Genomic DNA, 26,024 nt, shown 5'->3' on the forward strand with positions numbered 1-26,024 from the left:
TTGTCTCTTCTACAAAAGAGAGTTGCCTTATTTTCAGCAAAACAGTTATAAAAGACATACACATTTCAGTGTGAGGTTTAGAGTATTTATTGTGCACAGTTACAAACCAGCCCCAAACAAATATACAAGTAATTCCTCACAGTCCACTCACTATAGCTTAAAATGTATGGTCGAAATCGCAAGTGTTCATGCTAGCTGTGGTATATGGTATGAAACAGTCTTACAAATACATTCTAAACCTGAATTGCACAGCAACTCGCGAAAGGGCATTTACAAAGCACATATATGCTAAACTTGTTGAGTAAAAGCAGTGTACGGTGTAACTATGGTGTAAGTGCTGACGTAAGTGTGCGTCAGCATAGCACATTACATGCTGCATGGTTGCCCTGGAAACAGCACTCATAACAAATAACACAATCCAAAAAGGCAAACATCAATATGCACTAAAGAGAGTAGAACTCAAGAAATGTAACATTGTTTTTGTCGATGTGCTTCCAGCACGGTAGCTCCTTGTTTTCCTGAAAATGATGTATGTGCATTGTTCATAGCATACAGTCTGAATTCTGGAGCACATATAAGGTTATATTTTAGCAGAATGTCCACTTACGACATTACGGAGTTCTCCTTTCACAAAACGATTCAGTAGCATGATTCAGTGGAGAACAGCCCAACTGAGCGAAGCTCAAAATACTTGAATTCCACTCCACTGTGAACCAAATTTCCAGTTACCGATACATTCATACCATAGGTATTTCTAACAAGGAAAACGCCTTAATAACATCACAACTAAAGAACCCCCTACAGAATATTTCTGAGGTAATAAGTGTAACTTTTTTTTCCTATATTCATGTAACAGCATTTAAAATGGCGAAAAATGGCAAGAAAGAGAGACACAGTTTAGTTTGTAGACATAAATGCACTGAGAAGATATTCAAGCTTCAGTAAATAATAGATACAAAGCACAAATACAAACCCAAACATGCCTTATGAGCATTTTACTAAGCCCTTAAACTGTGAATATATATTTTTTAAATACTGGTAAATTAATGTGAGTGTCTTCTGAAACCTGAGGATAACATCTTTCCTGCTTAGGCACTGATTTACAAACCAGTGTAAAGTGTGTAAGAAAAGGGTCGAAAAGATCAACGCGACGTCTCGTTGGTTCTCATTGTGTTTAATGTGTGGCTTTAAAATGTGAAACACTAAGCGGGATCATTTCATTAATAAACAGCAGTTTACACTCTTAGTACAACACTGTATGCTCCCCCAGCAGACGTCTCTGTGATATGAACAGGAAAAAAATGCTACGCAGATGAATATGAAAGCAACACTGAACTGTCAAATCCCCGAACTCTTAACATCCTCTAAATGTCTTCAGCTGACCCCTGTTAGTATGTATGAGAAGCAAAAGCAGTCCATGCAAGCAATTCATCAGCTAAAAGCAACAGTCATTTTGGCAACAGGTCCTATTTTCCGTTGCGGATCCTTGTCTCTGTGCGGCAGATTACCTCTGAAAGGAACTCTGACCCGCGGCCGTTTGGCGCTGAGACTCATACCGCCGTCTCCTGGTCCTCTCTCTGGATCATCTGATAATGCTGTCGGTTCTCCAAATACTCTGCCAGATTATAGTCCTCTGCCTTTTCTGCTCTGGCCTTGGGTGTGTCTCCCTGATTAGATAAGAGGGTTAGTGATTAAAAAAAAAAAACTTGCTGCTGAGCACGGCACTGCACAGAAAGCATGGGGCTTGTTCGCCAGGGTGGTGAACTTTTCAGGGGTTGGTGCTGAGATAAGGTTTGTGTTATTTCAAGACGACCATCAACACAGGAATTTCAGATGGACCCCACAGCGAGAACCACCGCTCTGGCATATTACGAACAGCACCAGTTCTCACCTGCAGGTCCGTCTTCAGGAGGGAAGCCCCAGCCTCCACCAGGTAATAGCAGATCGACCTATGACAGCGTGAAGCAGCTTTGTGTAAGGCTGTCTCCTCCCTGAGATGGGGGAACAAGATTAAAACGATGGCAATCATCAGTTCCCACACAGTCACAAGAGTCACAGTCACAAAACACGAGAGGGCAGAAGATCTGATGGACTTACGTCTCTTTTTCAGCGATGTCCAGGATACTTGGAGGTGCTGCATGTGAAGAAAACAAAAAGCAGTGAAAATAAATTAACCGATTGCACAGTTCTGTAGAGTCCAGATATACAGTAGAGGCCAAAAGTTTGGACACACCTTCTAATTCAATGTGTTTTCTTTATTTTCATGACCATTTACGTTGGTAGATTCTCACTGAAGGCATCAAAATTATGAATGAACACATGTGGAGTTATGTACTTAACAAAAAGTGTAGACCTGACCTCCACAGTCACCGGACCTGAACCCAATCGAGATGTTTTGGGGTGAGCTGGACCCCAGAGTGAAGGTAAAAGGGGCCAACAAGTGCTAAAAACCTCTGGGAACTCCTTCAAGACTGTTTGGAAAAGCATTTCAGGTGACGACCTCTTGAAGCTCATCGAGAGAATGCCAAGAGTGTGCAAAGCAGTAATCAGAGCAAAGAAACTAGAATATAAAACATGTTTTCAATTATTTCACCTTTTTTTTGTTAAGTGCATAACTCCACATGTGTTCATTCATAGTTTTGATGCGTAAAAGGTCATGAAAATAAAGAAAACACACTGAATTAGAAGGTGTGTCCAAACGTTTGGCCTGTACTGTAAAAAAAAAAAAAAAAAAAAAAAAAAACGTTTTCAGTAGCATGACATGTTTACACAAACTGTGAAGGGTACATATTTTTTGTGATATGAATATTTATAAAAATGAATCGACCAAAGTTTAACAAGTATCAATAGTCTGTGTATAGTTAGTATGTCAGTCTAAATGACCATATTCACAAGTCAAATGAGTAACAACATTCATTTTCAGATCACAAAAATATGACTTACCATTATCTGTGATGTACTTCACAATCTCCTTGCAGCCTTCACTCACAGCATAATGCAGTACAGTGCAGCCAGATGCATCTTGCACCAGGAGATCCACTCCTACTTTGTGAATCTCCGTAAACTGCAAAATAAAACAACTCCTTAAAATCTGAGTTCCAAAACAATGCTGCTTTAGCCTTGTTCACGTGCACCTATTTTAATGGAAGTTCGTCACTCTCAGCGACTTACCCTCTCAAGGTCATCACCTTTTATACAGTCAATCAGCAACTGCAAAGGTTCTGGGGGGAATGAACACTTTGATGAAACATACTTGTAGGCATCAGAGTTTCAGTGTGCCTACATAAAACTACGAAAAAGCCAGAAAAAAGGCTAGAAATCAGTCAACCTGCATAGATATTACCTTCATTTGAATTGCTGCAGGCCGTGTTGTCTTCACCACTGGATCAGTTAAAGAAAAAATTATGAACAGAACATTATTTGTTTATACTGCCTATTCAAGATTGGTTTATTGTCAGTACAACAGTATATAAAGTAAACCCAAAACTAAACTAAATACTGTGCAGTAAAACCATCCTGTACAATGAACAGGTCGAACAGGACTTAACTGGACAACATCATGTAGGACGCTTGTAAGTAGATATGTTGACACACAAGACAAACATGTGAACATGAGTAGAAATGTGCAAAATGGTCTTTTACCTATGTTCTCATTGCACATTCTGTAGCTCCAACAAAAGATGAGAAGCTGGAAGGATGTGTTCATCTGGCTGATTTTTACAGGGAGTGCAGAATTATTAGGCAAGTTGTATTTTTGAGGAATAATTTTATTATTGAACAACAACCATGTTCTCAATGAACCCAAAAAACTCATTAATATCAAATCTGAATGTTTTGGAAGTAGTTTTTAGTTTGTTTTATTTTTAGCTATTTTAGGGGGATATCTGTATGTGCAGGTGACTATTACTGTGCATAATTATTAGGCAACTTAACAAAAAACAAATATATACCCATTTCAATTATTTATTTTTACCAGTGAAACCAATATAACATCTCCACATTCACAAATATACATTTCTGACATTCAAAAACAAAACAAAAACAAATCAGCGACCAATATAGCCACCTTTCTTTGCAAGGACACTCAAAAGCCTGCCATCCATGGATTCTGTCAGTGTTTTGATCTGTTCACCATCAACATTGCGTGCAGCAGCAACCACAGCCTCCCAGACACTGTTCAGAGAGGTGTACTGTTTTCCCTCCTTGTAAATCTCACATTTGATGATGGACCACAGGTTCTCAATGGGGTTCAGATCAGGTGAACAAGGAGGCCATGTCATTAGTTTTTCTTCTTTTATACCCTTTCTTGCCAGCCACGCTGTGGAGTACTTGGACGCGTGTGATGGAGCATTGTCCATCATGAAGATCATGTTTTTCTTGAAGGATGCAGACTTCTTCCTGTACCACTGCTTGAAGAAGGTGTCTTCCAGAAACTGGCAGTAGGACTGGGAGTTGAGCTTGACTCCATCCTCAACCCGAAAAGGCCCCACAAGCTCACCTTTGATGATACCAGCCCAAACCAGTACTCCACCTCCATCTTGCTGGCATCTGAGTCGGACTGGAGCTCTCTGCCCTTTACCAATCCAGCCACGGGCCCATCCATCTGGCCCATCAAGACTCACTCTCATTTCAGCAATCCATAAAACCTTAGAAAAATCAGTCTTGAGATATTTCTTGGCCAGGTCTTGACGTTTCAGCTTGTGTGTCTTGTTCAGTGGTGGTTGTCTTTCAGCCTTTCTTACCTTGGCCGTGTCTCTGAGTATTGCACATCTTGTGCTTTTGGGCACTCCAGTGATGTTGCAGCTCTGAAATATGGCCAAACTGGTGGCAAGTGGCATCTTGGCAGCTGCACGCTTGACTTTTCTCAGTTCATGGCTTTTTGCGGCTTTGTTTTTATGGCTGATGACTATGGACTAAGTTCATGTGTTTGCTCACATCTGGGAGCATCTGGGAGCATGCAGGTCTGAATTCTTCTACATGTTCAGACAGGGCAGGAAAGTGGTGACTGCGCCCCTGTGGTGTGTTTATTGGTGGAAACTCAGGTGACTCCCTCCCTGGCGGAGGTTCTAGTCTGGACCCCTCGGGGGGGAATGGGGGAACCTGGGCCGGCCTGTCTGTGACCTCCCTCACCTTGTTTTTCTTGCCTGCAATTTTTTCTCCTAATCTGTCCTACTATCTTTCCTCCAGCTGAACAGGTGTCATGGCTGGGGCCAACAGGACGTGACTCGCCGCCACTCGCACAGTGGAACAATAATCCCCAGCTTTGCTGATATGGGCCAGACAGCGTGTGTCAGTTATGTTCTTATAACATTTTTTCAGTGTTGTGTTTTGGTCTCATCATAACCAGCTTCATGAGATACAGCAGACCACTAGCATGAAGAAAGGAAAAAAGTTTTGAAGAGCCCCATTTTTTTTCTTTTTACCCCATTAGCTCATTGTGTGTGTTGTTCTACAATGCAAAAACAGACAGAAAAAGAAAAATCCATAAATGAGTTTGTGTTGAGAATTTTAACTGGTAGTGTAGGTAATGTATATAATGCACCACTCTGGGTTTCCACCAAATATATCCTGTGTGACAGGTGACCCTCAAATCTGTCAATTTTATACTTCTGTTTACTCACCCCTCTGCTGAAGTGGTGGGCAAACTGGAGGAACTGGGGAAGGCAAGCTGATCTGCATTGTCCACACTCTCACCACAGGAGTCCATCAGATGGGGCATTCCTGGAGAAGTGCCTACAGTCTCCTTGGTGACCAGCTCTGTGTCGAGGATGAAGAGCTCATCTTGGGCCATTTCGGTGGCATAGTGGAGGTGCTCCTACAGATGACAAACATAAGGTGTCTCCAGGTTAAGACTAATGAGGGGTCTTTGTGCTAAAATAGGCCCATAATGCACCTACCTGAGCACGGTCTATTCTGTAGAAACGGTCTGCTGTTGTACCTGAACATTGAATAAAAGCACATAAACATTTTATTAACATGTTCAGAGAATGAAATTAAATGTTCATGCACATTTTAGACATTTCCAGTAAATAATGTAATTAAACAATTAGATCTTACACAATTATTGAATGTGCACAAGCTGTTTGGTAGAAAATTGTACTTACAGTCCAGGAAGCACCACTTGGGGGACAGTTTCTGGGGGATTACAGCATCTGAATTCGTGCCATCTGTCGCCTAAAGGACCAAGGAGAAATTGAAGCTTAAACACTCTCATTGGCTAACCTCTTTCCAAATCCAACAATGAATCTGGCCCAATTCAGTCACTCTGTCAATCCCACATCATCTACAAGATTCTTCTGACTGCAGCAAACTAGTTTCAGAATCTTCTACTCATATTCAGTATTAAAATAGCTTGATTCATACCTCCTGGTCACATAGTTTCTGAATCTCAGTGCGACAGGTTTCCAGGTCGCTGTCAACTGGTACTGTAATGACGCCCAGTGGAACAGCTAAGTGGAAAGAAATATGAAAATTGTAAATGTGCACACTAAACACACACGCAGACATCCAGTTGCACAGCTTGTTTTGCAGCCATCTGAGACCCGTCCCCCAGTACTGTGTGGAGCGGGTGTAGTACAGTCAGTGAATGATAAAAAGGGTGCCCCACACTCACAGGCCTCCCTCAGCTTGTCATTGTCATAGTGCAGAGAGTCATAGTCGTGCATACTAATGCACCGCACTTGGATCTGTTTCTCAGCAATGGACTGTTGACTAGAGGGACAGAAACAGAGAGTGGGGAGGGGGAGAGAGAGAGAGAGAGAGAGAGAGAGAGAGAGAGTTACAGAGTGACACAGTCCCTAAACAGTTCCTAAAGAAAACAATCAAGTAAAAGCATACATCGTGCACATTGGGTGGGTGGGGTAGGGTTTGGGCAGTGGTCTATGATCACAGGAAGCACATTGCTGCTAGATGTTCAGCAACAGGTTCTAGGTACCCTACCCATTGATTTGCTGGAGGGAAATCCTCCTCTTGGTTTTCTGCACCATGTTGGCCTTGTTCCTCAGGCAGATCTTGATAATTGATGGGGCCAGTTTACACGGCTCCCCGTCAACCTGCATGGGAATGGGCTTGAAGGTGCTCAGAATGGCCTCCTTGCATTGGCAGAGTCTCTCTCCATGACCTCCAACCTGCAGCGTGGCCTAGAGCAGCAGACAGGATGTTAAGCTACTGTAGATGCTTCATCTGTACCCACAGAACCGAGCACATGCCTTAGATCCATACCAGTGAAGTCATAGTGAAGCCAATGACTTCAAGGAAACCATCGTCGTGTCTCTGAGGGTCAAAGTCACGGTGCTCAGTCGTGTTCCCCCATGGCGTGGTGCCAGCACAGTATCTGAAAGGCGTACAAGTCCAGGATGAGCTTTATTTATTTAACTGTATAGGTGTAATGACAGAGAATATCATTACCTGGGAATGTTGAGGAATAAAAGGCACTGAAGTTTCAACTCCTGGATTTTACCGGTGAGATCTGTGCCATCGCACTGACAGCATCCAGGGTTACACAGAATAGGAAACAAAAATTGCATTTTCAGATCCAAGAGGACTGTATAATTTACATGACAAAAAAAAAAAAAAACATCTTAATAATTCAGCTCATTTTGAAAGAGCTGATTCTGCACTCACCACCACTCTGATGTGCTTTGCAAGGTCTTTAGAGCTGCCGGCCAGGAAGTCTGAGAATGCCGTCTAAGAGGAAGGATTGGAGATGCACAGCAAATAAGAAATCAGGAACCAGCCTGCAAGGTTAGGCAGCTTGAACCAATTTGGTCCGACTTACGCCTGCATAGAACATCTTGTTCCGAAAACGGCTGTTGAACTTTTCAGGTTTGGCCTCTGCATAGGTAAGCAGAGGGAGACTTGATGAATAATTTGTTTACGGATGTGCCTATATATATATATATATATATATATATATATACACACACACACACACACACACACACATACATACATACACACACACACACACACACACACACACACACACACACACACACACACACACACACACACACACACACACATACATACATACATATAAAAAGGCAGTATAGGCAATTCAAAGACCATCCCTGTTAGAGGCAAATTCATTGTGCTGACCTGAAACTAGGATGACCAAGATTTTTCAATAATATTTTGTGGGTAAAGGGGGTGATTTTTAACATCCTTTATATGAACTTATGAACTGGTCATATTTAAATTAAGGAACTGAGATAAATGAATGTGCATTTCATTCAGGCTAATAAAAAGTGGGGGAAAAAGTGCAAATAAATGTTGTCGTATCTAAATGCAGGAATCTGGCCACACTGGTAGCGGCCTAACATAAAAATATATATTTTGGTGCCATGTACCTATACTCCCTGTTGTCTCTCGAATATAAGCTCACTTTTTACAAATCAAGGGCAAAAATTGGAAATGTCTCCTCTTCTGGAGAATTACTAATCTACTTGCAATGTAATGCATTCTATGCATGGAAAACCTCTCTTCCCATCTATGTCACACCAATAAGACAGACAATTCTCAGTGTGTTTTAATTTTGAAAAATCTTGATATCAGTATACATGATAACAGGATCTTAAACCTTTGTACTGGTTACTGTTGTGTTTAAAGGTATACTGAAGGACTCACCTCGAGACTCATGGAACTCCAGTGTTACACGAGCATCGAAGCCAAGGCTGAAGTAGTTATTAAAGACATCAAGGGAAAGCTAGTAGATGCAGGAGAGCAGAGTTAAACTATGGTTTGATATAGCAGATATCAGCATTTCATCGGGGCAGTGAGATAAGAACATTTTATGGTGGAAGAAGCTCACTTTGTCTGTCTGCTGCTCATCCTTCTCTTCCTGAGGTGCATCCGCATTTGGCTTCACGGTCAGATTCCAGCGATCCAGCTGTACAATATTCCCATCTTCCACATGAGAGAGAATCTTTGACACTGGCTCGTCAGTGTATCCCTTAGAACAAGCAACCAACTTCCATAAACCACCCCTTCATCCAGGCAACAATTGAAGGTGTTCCAGAGAGAACGTTTGTCTGCGGTGATGCATCACAGGGCCGCAGCACTCACCCCTCCCCAGTTGAGCGTTCTGGCCAGATCATTGCCCGTTCCCAGAGGGAGCACAGCCACAGGAGGCTGAGGATCTAACTTCAGCTGGTCCAGAGCAGAAAGGATCCAGCCCACCTGCAGCAACAGCGAAGAAGGACATGGATTAACAGCAACTACAGGCTAAGAGACAGTAATGACTCATTATAACGATAATGCTAAATACTTTCATTAAATATTTTTATAAAAATGCACTATTGATCAAATGACTCAAGGGGTTATTATTTGTACATATTAGAACTGAAGACACAAAACTCATGAAATAACACACAATCTGAAAAGTTCTTGAGCTCGTTTGCATCTTTTTCTTCACAACCACCTTGTGAAGTTAGTTATGACAATGTCAACAGTGTACAAAGTGGTCAAGAAGGTAAGGATTAATGAAACATCTGATAAAAAAAAAATTCTGTTAAAAAGAAAAACTTTTCAAGCTACACTCACTGTTCCATCACCTCCACAAGCCAGGATTCGCAGGTTGGGCACTTTACGGTACATTTCCAACCTGGACAGGTTGACACAAATGATGATGATACAAAAATTAATCAATTACTATATGAACAGTAAACAGACTTCAAAAGGAGTGTCCGTACATATACAATATTCATATGGGTCATCCTGTTTATTTATGGCCATCACTTACCCCTCATTCGGTCCTCCTTGGCTCAGATCAAACACTTGCCGTGGATTAAGGTACCACATGAAAGACCGGATAATTTTTGCTCCCTTAAAAAAAGAATAGTATCAAAAAAAAAATGTTTGTACTGAAAAAAAAATCAATAACCATTTATCTCCTGATATGAAAAGATGGGCGAACCACGGCTCACCTGATTTCCTCCACTCTTTGGGTTGACGAACACAAGCAAAGGTTTCAGGTGCTGTGAGGGAACAGGCTTCACTATGAAAGGTTTCCATCTCCCTTCCTGGAAAAAAAAGTGAAATGACCAAGTCTGAACTCTGCTCCAGCACACACCAACCGCACAGCCCGAATGACATCTGACGTCCAGGCCACTTTACCTCTGGTCCTTTTTTTATGGACTTTGACTTGAATGATGTTCGTTTCTTCTTTTTGCTTGATTTTAAGGAGGCCTGTGAGAATTTAAATGTCAAAGTACATCTGAAAGCATGCAATGAAATACTGCCCACTGCTGGCAAAATACACCAACTGCAACGCAAATGTCCAGCTGATGGTGACAGTGGGCAGTGGTACTATGGGACAGTACCTGCACCCTGCGGACGCGTATAATCCAGGTTGGAGGAACGATGACCGCAGCGTGAGCCCCGAGGGAACAGTGCTCGTCTATCTGCTTCAGCATGAAGCACGTCACCTTGTTGTGATACTGAGGGCCAAAGGACATCCCATCAGACACGGCACATGACATACATAACAGCCTGTGTATGGGCTTTATTTGTTCTTACCGCCTGTTTGCACCATGAACAGCTGATGGCGACTATGTCCTTACTGTGAAAGGAAAACTTCTGCTGGAAGCCCTGTGATTAAAGAAGGGAGGAAAAAATACATAACTTCAAAGCCCCTCTTGCCTTGTGTACAGTGCTGTGTATGCAAAACGAATTATCCAAAATTTGGTTAGATGTGAAATAAAGGTGAAACTGACTATTGATATAACTGTGCTTAGGTCTACTGTCAAAGTTAACTCTTTTATGGGTCTTTCATATAATGATTATTTCTACAGTGTAGAACAAAAGAAAAGACTCAAAAATATGCAATAACACATCCAACAAACTTTTCATTCACTAATTTGAACAATCATCTCATGAAGCTGGTTGTGTGCAGTTTGCAAAGTAGTCATGAAGGGTAAAGAGGGGCGACTCTGAGGAATCTGACAAATGAAACGAAACTTATTGCATAGTCTCCAAAATCTGTCCCTCACCCGTCCACACTGCCGACATTTCCCATCCTGGTGCCTCCTGTGGACCCAGTGGTGCCTGACGACAGTGGGCTGTAAAAAGATCTCAGTGAATAAAGTTCAAAAACACATAGGAAGTGCTAAAAGCAAGAGAATATGATCAGTCTTACCTCACGGATAAATTTTGTTCCTGGATCTCTGAAGGATGGCTTGCATTTGAAATTAATCTTCAACCAAAAAAATTATATGTTAAAGCAAAAGGTCAAAAAGAAAAAAAACTAAAAAAAAAAACATGAAAACTTCGCTCTCAGCAGTAAAATGTACCTTTTCTAACTGCTCCATGCAGAGAGAGTGAACTGATATCTTGCAGGCTGCACATTTATGCCGAGGAATCGACTTTTGCTAAGAGTAAACAAATCATTGTAAATTTATTTGCATGACATATTTCTCATATAGGTCAGGGTGGCAGAACGGTCTAAGGCGCTGCGTCAAATGCCGATCAGTCAAGATGCCACTGAGCAATGCGCCGTCCCCACACACTGCTCCTCGGGCGCCTGTCATGGCTGCCCACTGCTCACCAAGGGTGATGGTTAAATGCAGAGGACACATTTCGTTGTGTCACTGTGTGCTGTGCTGCAGTGTTTCACAATGACAATAACTTCACTTTTTTCAATTCATTTTCAGACAGGCCGGACTCGATAAGCTGCTGTTTCACACTCTGGACAGTAGAGGGTACTGGAATGCTTACCAAAGCCTTCGCCATGCAGTGCTGGTCTCCAACATAGCAGAAATCCCCAGAAACACTGGTCTCAAACCACACATGCTGGCCATAAGCAGCATTCTCCTGATTGATGAATGAAAATATTACACATATACATATTACATATGTATATACATAGTGTTACAGAAAGAATTAAACTTTTTTTTTTTTTTAAACTCACACTCCAGTCTACACAGTTGCTGATCTCTCTGTTGTCATCCAACTTGGCAGGCATGGTGGTGCTGGACTGGGCAACCAACTGCTGACCGGTTTTTGCAATGGCTTTTCTGAAACAGGAAACACAAGGCATTTCAACAGAGGCTCTAACACAATTTCTGGTTATTCCTGAAAAGCCAGGAAAGTTATTAATGTCCTGCTGAATAGAACCCAGGACTACGTCATGCAGATTGCAAACTACAGCAGTTTTTTTTTACTGTTTACTGTAATAAGACAATGCGACAGGAAATGATTTAACCTGCATCTAACCTGAAGAATTCTGCTCTTCAGGCGTCAGGCGTCAAAAAAAAAACGAAGCCTCTCCCACAGACGATTACGTAACACGACAGATGCCAGTTACCCCTGACTGTGTTTTATTGTTCTGGTGAGCCAGAAAGTTTTTCCATATGCAGCCTTTTGTTATCCTTCTCACTCCAGCTTAAGGTGTTAATGAGTAAAGCCTAGCAACAGCACACGGCCCCATCACCGAGGGATCAATGGCTCTGAATTGTCATTTTACTTAGAAGAGCATCTCTCACTAATGAGGCAGCTCCATGGAAGCAGTATCTGTGAGTCAGAGAATTAGAAGGTCAAGGCATTTCATGTCTGCTCCCCATAGCCGAGTGAAAGACTTTGTCAGAAGGTATAAAACTTTTGATGAAGACCAAAAAAAAAAAAAAATGGCTTAGACATGAAAATTTCAATGATTTACAAAGAAATGACAAAATCGTTCTAATATCAGCACAACACAACTCTTCCTTAAGCTTCTTGTAGCTTTATTATAACACCATGGATTTTAGAAACAGGAATAGGAAATAGTAGGATGTTGTAGCATAACAAGAATGGCAACCTTCAAGCAGCAGCAGGAAGTTTTGGTGTACAGTCGTAGCCAAAAGTTTTTAGAATGACACAAATACTGGTTTACACAAAATTTGCTGCTTCTGTTTTTTTTATATGGCAATTTGCATGAACTTTTCTACTGCATTTCAGGCCTGTAGAGATCATTTCAGTGATCCTCTTGTTAACACAAGTTAAGAGTGTTGACGAGCACAAGGCTGGAGATCATTCTGTCTTGGTGATGGAGTTAGAATAGCAGGCTGGATGCTTTAGGAAGGGGATGCTTGAAATCATTGTTCTTCCTCTGTTAACCATGCTGCAGTCATTATTGTGTGGCATAAAAATGTCTTCACAGGCAGGATATTGCTAGTAAAATTGCACCTATATCAACCATTTATCAGATAATGGAAAAATTTCAAGGAGAGAGGTTCAAGTGTTGTGAAGAAGGCTTCAGGGTGGCCAAGAAAGTCCAGCAAGCGTCTCTTAACAATTTTGCCCAAGAACACAGCCATGAATAAAGAATGGTACCAAAACATCCTCCGATAGGAACTTCTCCCAACCCTCCAAGAACAGTTTGGTGAAGAACAATGCCTCCAGCATGATGGAGCACCGTTCCAGAAGGTCAAAGTGAGAACTAAGTGGCTCGGGGAACAAAACATTGACATTTCTGGTCCCTGGCCAGGAAACTCCCCGGACCTTCATCCAATTGAGGCAATCCTCAAGAGGCACGTGGACAAACAAAAACCCAAAAATTCTGACTCCAAGCAGTGATCAGGAAGGAATGGGTCGCCATCAGTCAGGATTTGGCCCAGAAGTTGAATGACAGCATGCCAGGGCGAATTGCAGAGGTCTTGAAAAAAAAGGGCCAACACTGCAAATATCAACTCTTTTCAAACTTGATGAAATTGTCAATAAAAGCTTTTGAAACTTCAGAGATGTGTCTAAAAACACTGAAGCAGCAAACCTTTTTGGGAACCAGTATTGTTTGGCCACAACTGTATTCCTCCATCGTCTGAGCTGTGACACTGGATGGGCTTTTGCAGTTTTCTCAGAATGAGACAAATGCTGTGCCTTCCAAGCTCATCTTATGTCAACTGTCGAGCCACTTAAATGTCCCAAAGATGTTGAAGGGGGGCTGAGAAGATTCCCTTGAAATTAGACTAGGTATACCAATGACTGGGAGTAAAAATTCCTGAAAAGTATTTCAAATAAAAGCCATCCATAACTTGGCAAAATATTTAAGGAGGTGTACTGATAACTGGAGCAAGGTCATTTAGTAGAATTAGGGTTACATTTTATAACCAAGCCTGTGATGTTCACTTTTTACTGAAAAGAATGTATGGTGTATTTGGTAGGTTTATCTTCATATCAAACCCTGCAAAAAGGAAAGTGATCGTTCCACCATTGGGAAAGTAAGGGTCTACATACGAGAGGAACCCACTCCATGTTTCCAGCCTGGGGTCATAATAGGTCCCCAGCAGTGGGTTACTGGAGAACCTCCAGCAGGTCGAGTTCCTGTGGTTGGGCAGAGGAAGTCCCCTTCCTGGCCAGGGGCTCCCAGCTTTGGAGATGGTGGAGATGCGCCGCCGTCGATGCTGAGTGCCATGGTAACCGATGCCATGTGGGGACACCCCTCCTGGTGACAGGTGGGAGGAGTTGCGTCTCAGGCACCGGGGTGGACGGATGAGGGGCCGCGGTTGTTCACACTCAACCACTGTGCTCAGTGGCTCCACACCCTTCTTCTGCCACAGAGACGTGTCCTCAATCTCCCGGTCAGACACATCCACCTCAGAATGCTGGCTGTCCTCAGAGTCGCTGTTCGGACCCTGGCAGTCACCGTCGCTGTCTCCCTCCAGCAGCAGGCAGCCTGAGCGCGACCTCGCGCCTCTGCTGTTCTCACGGACCTCCACCTGCTTTTCTCCGGGGGGGAGAATCCCTCCTTCATCCTGCTCGGTCATCTGGATCAGGCTGGCCAGCAGCATGGAGGGGCCTAGCAGATGCGTGTCTATGGTGCGCAGTTTCCCAGCAGCCTTGCGCCGCACAGCAAAGCGAGGGTTTGCGCGCGGAGTGGTGGTACTCGAGCGACGGCGACCGCTGCCACCCTTGCCTGCCCGAGCGGGCCCGGGACACGTCTCCCGGAAAAACGGGAGAGCTCCCTGTACTTGAACACTGGAGCGCCGGCGCTGGGACAGGGCAGAAGATGGAAGGCCCACGCTGGAGCGCCGGCGTGCCCTGCTGGTGGGGATCGCTACACTAGGACGCCGATGCCTGCAGAACTCCTCATCATCAGCCTTCCCACCTGACTTCCGCATGAAATGGCGCCTGAAAAAAGTATCCATACCGTCCAGAGGCACACGTGCCCTTTACAACGCGCCCAATGTGGCTGTTAATGGAAAGAGCAATTTATCAGCATGAGTCAAACAAGTCACACAGGAAATGCAGTACTGTGCTTTTTGACATTTCATTCCAGGAACTATTTGTTTCAGACAACAAAAGAAAATGGCGAGAAAATGTTTTAAACTTAGAACAAGGAAGTCTGACTTAAAAAAAAAAAAAAAACAATACATTACTCATTCACTCACTCACTATCAGTGACCACGTACTCCACACTAGGGATGAAGGACAAGAGACTATTTCAGGGAACTGGGCACGAGGCCGGGAGCCGCAACAGGGTGCACACACACACACACACACACACACCTCATTCACACCCACGGTCAATGTAGAGTCGCCCATTCACCAAGAGAGGGAACCAGAGCACCTGGCGGAAACACACATCAACACGGGAACAGTGTGCCATCTCCATGTCAAGCCGGGAGATGGAGACCAAAACGGCATGACACCCAGCTGTAAAAAATGTACTTCTTTTAATAAAAAAAATAGAACGACTTTTCCCTGAAAATATCCACCACAATCACAGTGTGTGGGTATGGTGTACGAGAAGCAGAGCGCCATAGGAGCTGCACCACTGATATTTAAATATGCAGCAAAAAAGGTCAGGGATTGACACATGCTGATGTTCATTATTGTGTTTCTAATAAGCAATGAAGCCAACAGCAGGGTCCTGTGCACTCAACATGCGCCAGATGTGTCACTTCCATAATGACCCCCTGTGTCACCTGCATCTATTATTATTATTATTATTATTATAATAGTTTCTGCTGTTGATGTCGAGTTACTGTCTCATGCATTCAGCCTGGAACATATTGCTTCATCATTATCATTGCAGGTCGTGTGATCATGGGCCTATAATCATCAATAACTGCATCTCATTGACTCATTTCTGTGTCACAATTAGGCCTGGTTGTTAACAAGGGCATCTATGTTTAGACAGACTTTGATCTCCCTCAACGAAGCACCTTTCAAAACATGCAGCTTGCACTCGGAAGCACGCCTCTATCAATAAAACATGAAGCATGAGGTGGAGCACAACATTACAGCCTGAGATAGAATGTATTGCAATGTATGCGGCACACACACATAGAACATTTAGCAAAAGACGCAAAGAGGGAAAAAAGCTAAATGAAAACATCTTAAAGTTATGTGCCAATGGAGAGGACGGCGATTAGCACAGAGGAGTTTTCTCAGTGTCACTGTTAGTAGATTATGCGATTGAGAATATGACTAATTGTTGCCCTATAAACCGCTGTAAATAATTCACTTCATAATCCACCACACAGGAGCTTCTCGGTCAGGCAACTGCGTCATGTGGTGTGAGATGATCTGACAGATCCTGCATGCACCAATCACAATTATTGCCGGAAATTGTCTGAAACATGTCAGAATAATCGACGGAATACTCAGCAGCATAGAACTAGTAATCAAGTTATTCTGTGAAAAAATATATACAGTAAAAGGAACTGAACTCCTGGACCTGGGTTCAGGGGTCACAACTTTGCCCAGCACTGTTTCTACTTTCAATGTTACAGCATATACACACACACACACACACACACACACACACACACACACATATATATATATGTATTAGATTTGGCTGATGAGCAGATCGAGAACACAACCAGATAGACAGAACCTGTCCTTGGGCATAAGAGAAATTCTGTCCAATCCGCCATGCAACATGCGTCAAAAGCACTCGAGGAAATTAATCTGCAAACACCTCCTCCTGTCCCCATTACCACCCCTCTGACGTTGCTGGGAGATGCTGGGAGAATAGCAGGTCTTTTTTGACCCTCCACTAATGACAAAGTTCGTTATTTTCAGGACGGTCGGAGGAGCGCAAATTACACTGTGTTTCCGTACGCTCTGAGACTTTGAAACTCAGGCGCCGGGTGTCATCCGGGTTGACGGCCTAATCATATATTCAGCAGAATAGATCATGCATACGCAGGTCATACATTTAAACCGGCCTTCAGACCTCACAGTTCACTGCAGCTTCAGACCCGCCTCAAACACGACCTTCAGCCTCACATATGAAAATTCAAGAGGACTGACCTCACATCTTCACCGAACACAATGGCCTGTGTCGTGAATCCTTCTGACTTTAGTTATTCATGATTACTGGTGTAATGAGTTTCTAATTAAGATGGCCTCGAAGGCTACAACAATTACAATAATTGAATTTAGTCACCACTACGCAGAAGAAGAATATCCTTAGTTTTTTTATTTGATTAAATTGTACATTTTCTTAAACTATGTTATGAGTGGCATTGAGGACGCATAATATAATCAGTAAATCCTTCTTAAATATTCTCAAGCAGACACCTGGGTCATGCATTTTAAACATGAATATTTCTCTGTGACGTTCCTTTTAGAGATAAAATGTGACAATCTGTTCTCAATATAATAACAGGGTGACCGATCGGTAATCACTGTAAAAACCTTACTTTAAAAATGTACAATAAACAACATAAAATGTGACAAAATAACACAGTACTGCATTTACAGGGATTAGAAAGTATAATTCTGAGTGCTGTCTATCATGTTGAAACAAACACATACAACCTGGGTGCTGGAGGTTTCCCTGAGAGCTGCGAAGGCAGAGATGTCAGTAGGTGAGTGTGTGATGCTGAGAAAAGAGGGCGTTCAGCGAGGGGGGGAGAGAGAGAGAGAGAGAGAGAGCTCGGGTCCTGGGGTGGAGAGGGGGGCTTCCAGGAGGCGACCAGCAGTGACACTACAGCGTGTCGCAGTCCAGTGAGGAGAGGAACACGCGCTAAGCTCCGGGTTTAAAATAAACTCCAGACAGATAACTGGATAATCTTGTGAGAACACAGACACACTAAACTCTCACCCTCCCTTTCTCCTGTACACACACTCTCAATGACACACTTCAGGGAGTGTCACACGTTCTTGGATTCTCCTCCAAGAGTGTCTGCTCTTGCTCACCAACATTCTGGACTGTAATAACCAACAATCAGATCATTAAGGACCCTAATTATGACTTTTGAGATTGTGAAAGATAAATACCCCTTCCCTAAGGCCATTTCCCAGGATGCACATGGTGGATGTTCCCTGTGTAATAAAAAGTAAATATGGGCCAAGGATGAAAAGGGGAAGACCTCAAGTACCAGCAGGACAGAACGACAGAAACAAACACAGATTTGATTCCTTTTGCGTGTGTTTATCAGTGAGCTGAGAGAAGCTTAGTGTTTACCTAGTGCCATCTTTAGCACTGTCACTTCACTATGGTTCATTCACAGATGAAAAGAACAGGCAGCGCCACTCCAACACTCCCATAATACATGTCATTATCACTTCAAGGCCCTCACACTATTGCATTATGGATCAGCTGGCCCAAACCTGGGCTGGGTGTGAATATTAATTCACGTAAAGATAATGAGTAAGCCTTTGCTTACTGGATCAACCCATCCATTACAACTGATCCGTCTTCATTCACTTTGCTTAAAGGCACAACATAATAACGCAGTTAATTATCTTTTCCTATAGTCTCAAACTGATCTCCCAGCAGTAAAAGGTAAACCTTCCCCCAAATTAATTATCTGGCCTTGGGTAGATCAGACTGCTGCCTTTCCTTGCCTGTTACCATGGAGTGAGACAAGTTAATCAGAGCCCAGGATACAAACCCCTGGGCCTTAATTGCAGTTCCCCTCTTTAAGGCACCTTTCCAGTTTGCAGAGGAGAAAGGCAATGGAGCGCAGGTCCATTCAGGCCTCATAATGAAGCCAGAACTAATATTCCAGGTGAAATGAGTGTGTTTGGTTTCTAAATTATTAATGATTAGATTATTTATTATATATTATATTATAGAGAACCAGCTTTTAGACATTTACCCATTATATATATATATATAGACCTTGAATTCTCTCTATATAGATGTCAGTAGGTGAAAAACAAAAGTCAGTTTAAAAACAGTTAAAAAAAATTGATATTGAATTAATTCATATTCAATTAATCACTTCAATTAACCATTCACCCATGTCTCATGCAATGCACAAACACACACTTATATGTACTGTATACTCAATGTTCGATTACTCTAAACTTCCACCCAGCTACAAACTTGTGGTATTGTGCCTAGCACAATAGTATCTAGTAGTATAGTATCTTAGCCTAAATAGTATCTAAAAGTGTGGTGCTACGCACACTGTACCCAATGCTTGAAGCTGAGGTCAGGGCCTTTTCATGAGGAATTTAGAGTGCAATATTTAGCAATAGCACCATCTGCTGGCACTCCAGCTTCCACCCTGGCCACTTCCACTGATTCCCATCCTCTTGTTGTAGCCATTTCTTCTCCGGTATGGCTGGCATTCCGTCATGGTCTCCACACTTTCTTTTTTCTCAGCTGAACATCTGCATTATTTGATGCTTCAGGCCTGAGCTTGGCCTACTTCCTTGCTCTCCTGCACCAGTATTTTCCCCAGATGCCAAGCCCTACTCCTGGACAGCAACCCGGATCCATAGATAGAAAGAGGAGAGAGAGCCACAGAATTGGGCCGGGGCGCTTCCTCATTCCTCTCAGAGAATCAGCATTCATTCGCACAAAGCCACCACGAGGCAAACAGTAGATTTGGTTTTGCAAACAAAAGAAATATTAGGTTCCCCCCTTTTGATTGTTTTCCTGAATTTCCCGGGTCCCTGAGGCATGCTGCTGCAAGGGTTTTCAGTCAGCGGAAAGGAAACCAGCGGTCTGAGCAGGTACAGCCTCCCACATGAATGACTCTGAAAAGGTGCCGGATCTCAAGTGGCCAAACAGGTAATGACATTATCACCTTACACTAACTGAGATGTAGCGCCGCAACAAGGGAGGAATCTGGTCTAATCAACATTTCCAAAGAAAATGAGCGCTAATGCACTGTGCGATACTGTAAACTTGGGAGCCACAACTTTACTTATTTCGATCTCACAGTAGATTACACTCACTATTTATACATCCATGCGTGTGGTTGTGCGTGGTTGTAACTTTGCATGTTGCTTATGGGAGCTTTCAGGAAACATAGCCCAGATCCGCTGCACGACATTTCTATATATAGCGAATCGTCAGGACCAACAGATAAAGTGTTCGTGTGGCATGGATATTGTGATGTTATGGGCTTCGTCACTACAATCCCGCAGCAGTATCCTGTAAACACTCAGGATTCCCCTTTTCCTCATTTTTTCAGGTGTTTTGGTGCCCATATTGGACAGGACAGGAAACGATACTCCAACTGTGACAGAGGCCAAAGTACGAGGTACGGTGGATTCTCCGGCTGCAGGCGTCCCAATAGGTCCGCCGGTACAATTTTAGCTTTTTAATTAATTCCTCTGCCATCAAAGGACTCTATTTGTGGGGAACCACAGGAGACTTTCAAGCGACTATAATAGCTTGATTAAATTCAACATGGTTGAGATAAAACAGAAGGCACCTTGTAAAACTAACTGTTTTTATAACTACACATTGATATTAATACATTTAAAAGGCGGCGTCCTAAGATAAAGATAAGATTGAGCTGTTACTGCAGTCACAAGTGGTCAGATGTGATTTTGCACGTGCATGCGGCTCAACAAAGTCCCTTTATCGAGAATGGGATCTGGAGCCTGAAAGTGGCCGAGCACACACTCACCTCCTGCCGAACAGCCGCAGCCCGGTGAAGCTCTTGCTGCTGTGGGGGCTGGGGGTAGGAAGCGCGGGGGAGGTCAGGTCCGAACAGGAGGAAGAGGCAGAGTTGGATCCGACGGCGTCCTCCCCATCCTGCAGGGCCTCGGGACAGGAGCGCGCCCCTGCGTCGTCACCCTCATGCCGCTCCATGGCGGACGCTCGGCTCTCTTCTCAGCTCGACGGTCTCCTCAGTCACACAGCCCAAGGCAGGACGGCAAAAATCCATAGCAGAAGCGACCAGCCATGAGACTTACTTCAAAAAGGATCAAGTTACAAGGAAAACATTAAAAAAGCAGAAAGAACAACTGAACACAGTTAAACCGAGTCTAAACTCGTAAACACACACTCTTGACTGAAGCTTTCTGCAGCATGCCTTTGTCTTCTATTTATTTGTGCACGCCCAAGCTACACTACTCCAGGAAGTGAAGTGCTATTTGAGTGCAACGACTCCTACTTCTGAGCTTAAGTTAGGTCCTAAACTCCCTTCCTTCTCTTATCTCTCTCTGTTCTGTGTGCCCAAATATCTGCCCCCACCACACACGCTTCCTTTCCCCCCCTCTGCCTTCGCCTAGTAGAAAGAACACCACGAACTGACTCACAATCCAGGAAGTGTCAAAGCCACTTGAAGTTAAAAAACAGGACCCACAGTTGCCTTACAACCTGCCCCGGTGGTTTCATGCACTCACACTCCCTCCGACAACCCTCCCTCCCTGCAGCTTCCGAGAAACGTGCGACTCTCCCTCTCAGCGGCCCATCAGGTCTTTCCGAGTCCGCTCTGAGCCTCACTTGTGCGCCGCTTCCCTCATTGAGACGCTCCTGAATGCTAGCAGGGGGCGGTACCATCCGTGGGGGGGCGGGGCTTCGACGTCTGCGGACAGCACCGCCCCCTCGCTGCTCATGTGCACCAGACACACAAAATGCCCAGAGGCGTGATCCACTGTCAGTTTCCACTCTTGTGTCTTGCAGATGGGAATTTTATTTTTTTTTTTCATTTAAGAGTAACTTTGCCCAGACTATAAATAGAATGGTGTCAATTGTTTCTTTTTAAAAGAAGCTTAAACATATTACATCAGGAAACATTAAATTCAATTCATCTTTAATTTAACCAGTTTAATGCTAATTTTTTTTATAAATTCCCAAAACTGTTTCCTAGGCGAGGTAAATTGTAAAAAAAAAAAAACCTTTAAAACATTTAAAAAGTAGTCCTGCGACAACAATGTTGAGTAACAATTATTTTGAAGAACCCTTCAGGCAATTGAGTGTGCAGAGAAGCCACAATAGCCTTGAGCATTTCAGGTGTCCCTTAAACATAGCAGGTGGTTCATTTTGAAATGTCAGTAAATTCCCCCTCAGCGGCTTTCTAGCCAATAGTCAGTTCAAAAAGGAGGAAAATATTATACTTAAAACAAAATATGTACGTGATGGCAAAACCAATCACATATTTAAAAAATGAAAACCATGAGAGACTGCTGAATCAACAGGGAGTCTGCACACCGCTGGAGTTTGACTTGGGTAAAAAAAGAAAAAAACTGTTTAATTGTAATTTACATGGAATTACGTGCTGGATGGAAAAGCAAACGTTGAGTGTACTCAAGGACTGTGTAGCTTTCTTCTGTATTGCTAGTTGTGGAGGAAAATTAACTCTGCCAAGCCTTTTCATAATATTGCATGGACATCAAGGTTGATAAACGTGAGCGTCAAGTCTTTGAAATCCCACAGGCTTCCTTAGGGAGGTCTAAATTATGAGCAGCTCCCCTTTGGTTCATTTTCAATTATGTTTGGAGTCCACTTTGAACATTTAAACTGCATGAAAGTACAATGATCCTTATAATGAACCTTCCACTGTCAATTTATGTCCTCTAAGTACAACCGCTTCTAATTTTGCGTCATGTTCCAGCGTCAGGAACATAGTAGTAGCCTAACACACTCACCTATGAGCCAGAGGACCACAAAGTCCCACTTACTACCATTGTGTCCCTGAGCAAGACACTTAACCCAATAATTAGCTACTGATCATCATATATGATATCTGTATGTGTACGGCAGATGTTCCAGCAATAGATCTGTGTACAGTTCTGGCCTCCTGGCACAGTATGTAAATGTTTGGTGTGATGTTTATTTGGAACGTGACAGTGGCACAATGAACAACACATGCTTCTAACTGGGGGCACACAGGTGGATCCATGAAAGGGAACATTAGGCTGAGATGTTTGGTTGTTTTCTATTTAGGCCTGATAATCAGGTTTTTAAAAAAGATCTGCTTTGAAACAGATTCTTCTGGGAGACATCAGCAATGTTTACCTAAAATTAGAAGTGATGCTGGAAAGGATAGATGTTACCCAATAGAGGATCAGAGGTCTTCTTAGATCGGTCATCTTGGCCTAATGGGATTAAGATCTTTCTCATGGATGCTTATTTGTCAGATGATGGATGATGGGCAGATTATTAGTAAAAGGACAGATGCAGTAGATATTCTGGTACAGGAGTCACATTGAGAGGTCTTATTATGAACAGCTTTACAAAACATGGACAATTTATAACTGGATGGCTCAAGGAAAGTTTTGTCATTTGATACTCATTGTTGATTACACTGTTGAGTACACAGAATATTGGTGTCAAGTTTCAGACTCCAGAAGAACCTTGATCTGTGGGCGATGTGTGAAAATGGGCTGATGGGAATCTTGATGGGATTCTATACTCAGTTTGGCAGTACATACAGTTTTGAGTAATCAACAGATATATTGAGATATGAATGTACTGATTTGGCATGAAAATTCTTTCTGTGACAAATTCAAATAGTGTTTTATTACTATCTTACATTACACAGGATTTACTCTAATGTCATATTGATAATTGCATTTTGCCATTAAAACAGTTTACAAAGACTGGTGAAGAGAATAGTAAAAATTATTTCAATTCTTTTTCAATAATTAATAAATTCAAACGTTTAAAAAAAATTTTTTTTCTCCACAGCAAGGACAGCACTCCCTGAAATTATCATTTTCTCTCAGCGCCCCCGCATTCACAGTGTTTCGTTTTAGTTTTGTTTTAGTTTTGTGACGTTGTTTTATTTTATGTTAAGGCTGTATTAGGACGCCATCTACTGAGCAGAAGTATAACTGCACTTATCAAGCTCCACCACTACAAAGTTCAGTCTTTTGTCATTATGTTGCTAAATAGATTTAGATTTAGATCCATAATGACAGCATGATTAAATGTGTTGAACTAATGGTGCTGAATTTAAACACCTTATAGCATATATGAATAAATGTAAAAGTAATAGGCTGACAATGATGTAATCAATTCCATAATATGCAGGGAGGGATAATATATGTGGACAAAGAATTAATTTAACAGCATTATCTGGCCCTTTATCAATCACATATGTAATTTTGAGGCACGTAGGATAATACATTATTTCATTTGTCTTAAAATGTGTGCCATTTTTGCACATCCATTGAAAAATTAATATAGGCCTTATAGGGTGTACTTCTACGAATCAACCCCAAAGCATAAAAGTGAAGTGATTGTCATTGTGCTACACTGCAGCACAGCACATGGTGACACAACGAAATGTGTCCTCTGCTTTTAACCATCACCCTTGGTGAGCAGTGGGCAGCCATGACAGGCGCCCGGGGAGCAGTGTGTGGGGACGATGCTTTGCTCAGTGGCACCTCGGTGGTACCATGACGGATCGGGATTCGAACAACCTTCTGATTATGGGGCCGCTTCCTTAACCACTAGGCAACCACTGGCAGATCGAGCCCCCCCTCCCAAAAAAGACAAAACAAAACATTACTGTTAGAAGGTTTCATTTTTGTGAGATCTCCATGCTTTCATATTCATATCACAAGATGTGGAGGAGCTGATTCTGAAATAATTCCCAACATATGCACGCAATAAAGCCTTTTTGTCAAACATAACAGTCTTGATCCCAGAATATAATGTTAACTTTAACAGCTGATTATTTTACAAAATTCCATAATGCACATATAGGACCACTGATTGTTTATTTGAACAACTTTATTCTTGTAACTTTCCTTGATGTCAGATATTTGACTAATGTTCCAATCTGAAAGATAAATGATTTCTTGGATAAATTAGCAGAATTGCTGCAACAATTTGCCACTCTGGTCTGATCAGCTTGTGGCATGTTAAACAATCTGCATCTTTGTGATTATTGCTATGATCAAAAGTATTATATTTTTTATATTCAAAATGCTCTTTATAAACGTGATGTTCACAACGTGAAGTTTTCTTCAGGTATTTATGTACTTTAAGATGTATTTATTTTTTTCCTCATTTACATGTGACTTAATAAAAGGACCATAGTGGACTGTTTTATATATCTGAGCTAAGCTAGAAAAAAATAATTATGGTTTATCTTCTAACATTCGGTCGAAACTACGACGTATGTAGATGGGCCCGTTTAGAAAGCAACGGGTTGCGCTCCCGTTCCAGTGTGCATGAAATCCGTGATAAAAAGACGAGTGAATCATTGTGGTTTTAAATGTACAACGACCGGCGGACACCATCACGTAGGATGCATCATTCCATCAGTGTAACGGGGTGTCGGATCGGCTCAAGTTCCTCACGAGTCTCCGAGAGAGAACATGGCGCGCTCCCCCCACTCTCTCGCATAGTCTAGTCGTGCAGCACCGGCCATCTCGCTCTTCTCCGCGCAGCCATGGCAGCTTTCTCCACGCTGCGGCGCGTTATTGTTCGGTTGGAAACAAGAAATATTGGCGTTCGGGTAATAAAAGCGCCGAAAACGTAAACGCCATTCGTCGGTGGGGTTTGGGACGGGGGGGGGGGTCGACGTCGACGTCCTGCGATCGATGGGCTGCCTGGCGGCCGCACTCCGTTTCGCTGTGTGTTGAGTTGCACCGAGTTGCAGCCCCGTCTACTTCTCTCCAGATGAGTTTCGCCGAGTTTACATCCGGGTTTTTTCCCTAGGCAATGGGAGTCGCAGTACTACTGTTCCTTAGGCAAAGTGAAATAAATTCGCCGCACCGTCACAAAAAGTAGTCCTCTTTTACAACACACCGCGTTTCGGCTATCGACGTTAATCCCGGCGGTTTTGCGCACTTTTAGTCTAGTCGTGCGACTTTTCAGGGGACTGGATGCGCGGGGGGGAAACATTGCGGGTTTTACTCTCTAGTTTTCGCGGCCCCTTCTTCTCCCTCTT

At 42.8% G+C, this 26,024-nt stretch overlaps 1 protein-coding gene across 12 annotated transcripts; it reads right to left on the minus strand.

The window, feature by feature from the left end:
* Positions 1 to 71: 71 nt before the first annotated feature.
* dgkzb (diacylglycerol kinase, zeta b) lies at positions 72 to 21,660 on the minus strand. 12 transcript variants are annotated; one of them, XM_028957936.1, is made up of 32 exons: positions 21,623 to 21,660; positions 20,802 to 21,089; positions 11,909 to 12,014; positions 11,716 to 11,811; positions 11,292 to 11,369; positions 11,138 to 11,194; positions 10,992 to 11,060; positions 10,519 to 10,590; positions 10,323 to 10,439; positions 10,117 to 10,188; positions 9,927 to 10,022; positions 9,743 to 9,825; positions 9,544 to 9,604; positions 9,067 to 9,180; positions 8,813 to 8,953; positions 8,629 to 8,707; positions 7,778 to 7,833; positions 7,624 to 7,686; positions 7,408 to 7,481; positions 7,222 to 7,333; positions 6,940 to 7,139; positions 6,614 to 6,711; positions 6,364 to 6,449; positions 6,105 to 6,174; positions 5,898 to 5,938; positions 5,622 to 5,815; positions 3,344 to 3,381; positions 3,172 to 3,221; positions 2,944 to 3,064; positions 2,098 to 2,134; positions 1,892 to 1,991; positions 72 to 1,667 (listed from the first exon to the last, which is right to left on the minus strand). In XM_028957936.1, exons 2-32 carry the CDS (start codon positions 20,984 to 20,986, stop codon positions 1,551 to 1,553), a joined length of 2,883 nt encoding a protein of 960 aa, XP_028813769.1. In that variant the 5' UTR covers positions 20,987 to 21,089; positions 21,623 to 21,660; the 3' UTR covers positions 72 to 1,550. The 12 variants fall into 12 exon arrangements, 9 of the variants coding, with proteins under 9 accessions (XP_028813769.1, XP_028813765.1, XP_028813766.1 ...); XM_028957932.1 differs by having other exon boundaries at positions 21,523 to 21,647; XM_028957933.1 differs by lacking the exon at positions 21,623 to 21,660 and adding an exon at positions 21,436 to 21,525.
* Between the last annotated feature and the right edge of the window lie 4,364 nt (positions 21,661 to 26,024).

Source organism: Denticeps clupeoides, chromosome 17 (genome assembly GCF_900700375.1).
Source record: "Denticeps clupeoides chromosome 17, fDenClu1.1, whole genome shotgun sequence".
Classification (NCBI taxonomy): Eukaryota; Metazoa; Chordata; class Actinopteri; order Clupeiformes; family Denticipitidae; genus Denticeps; species Denticeps clupeoides.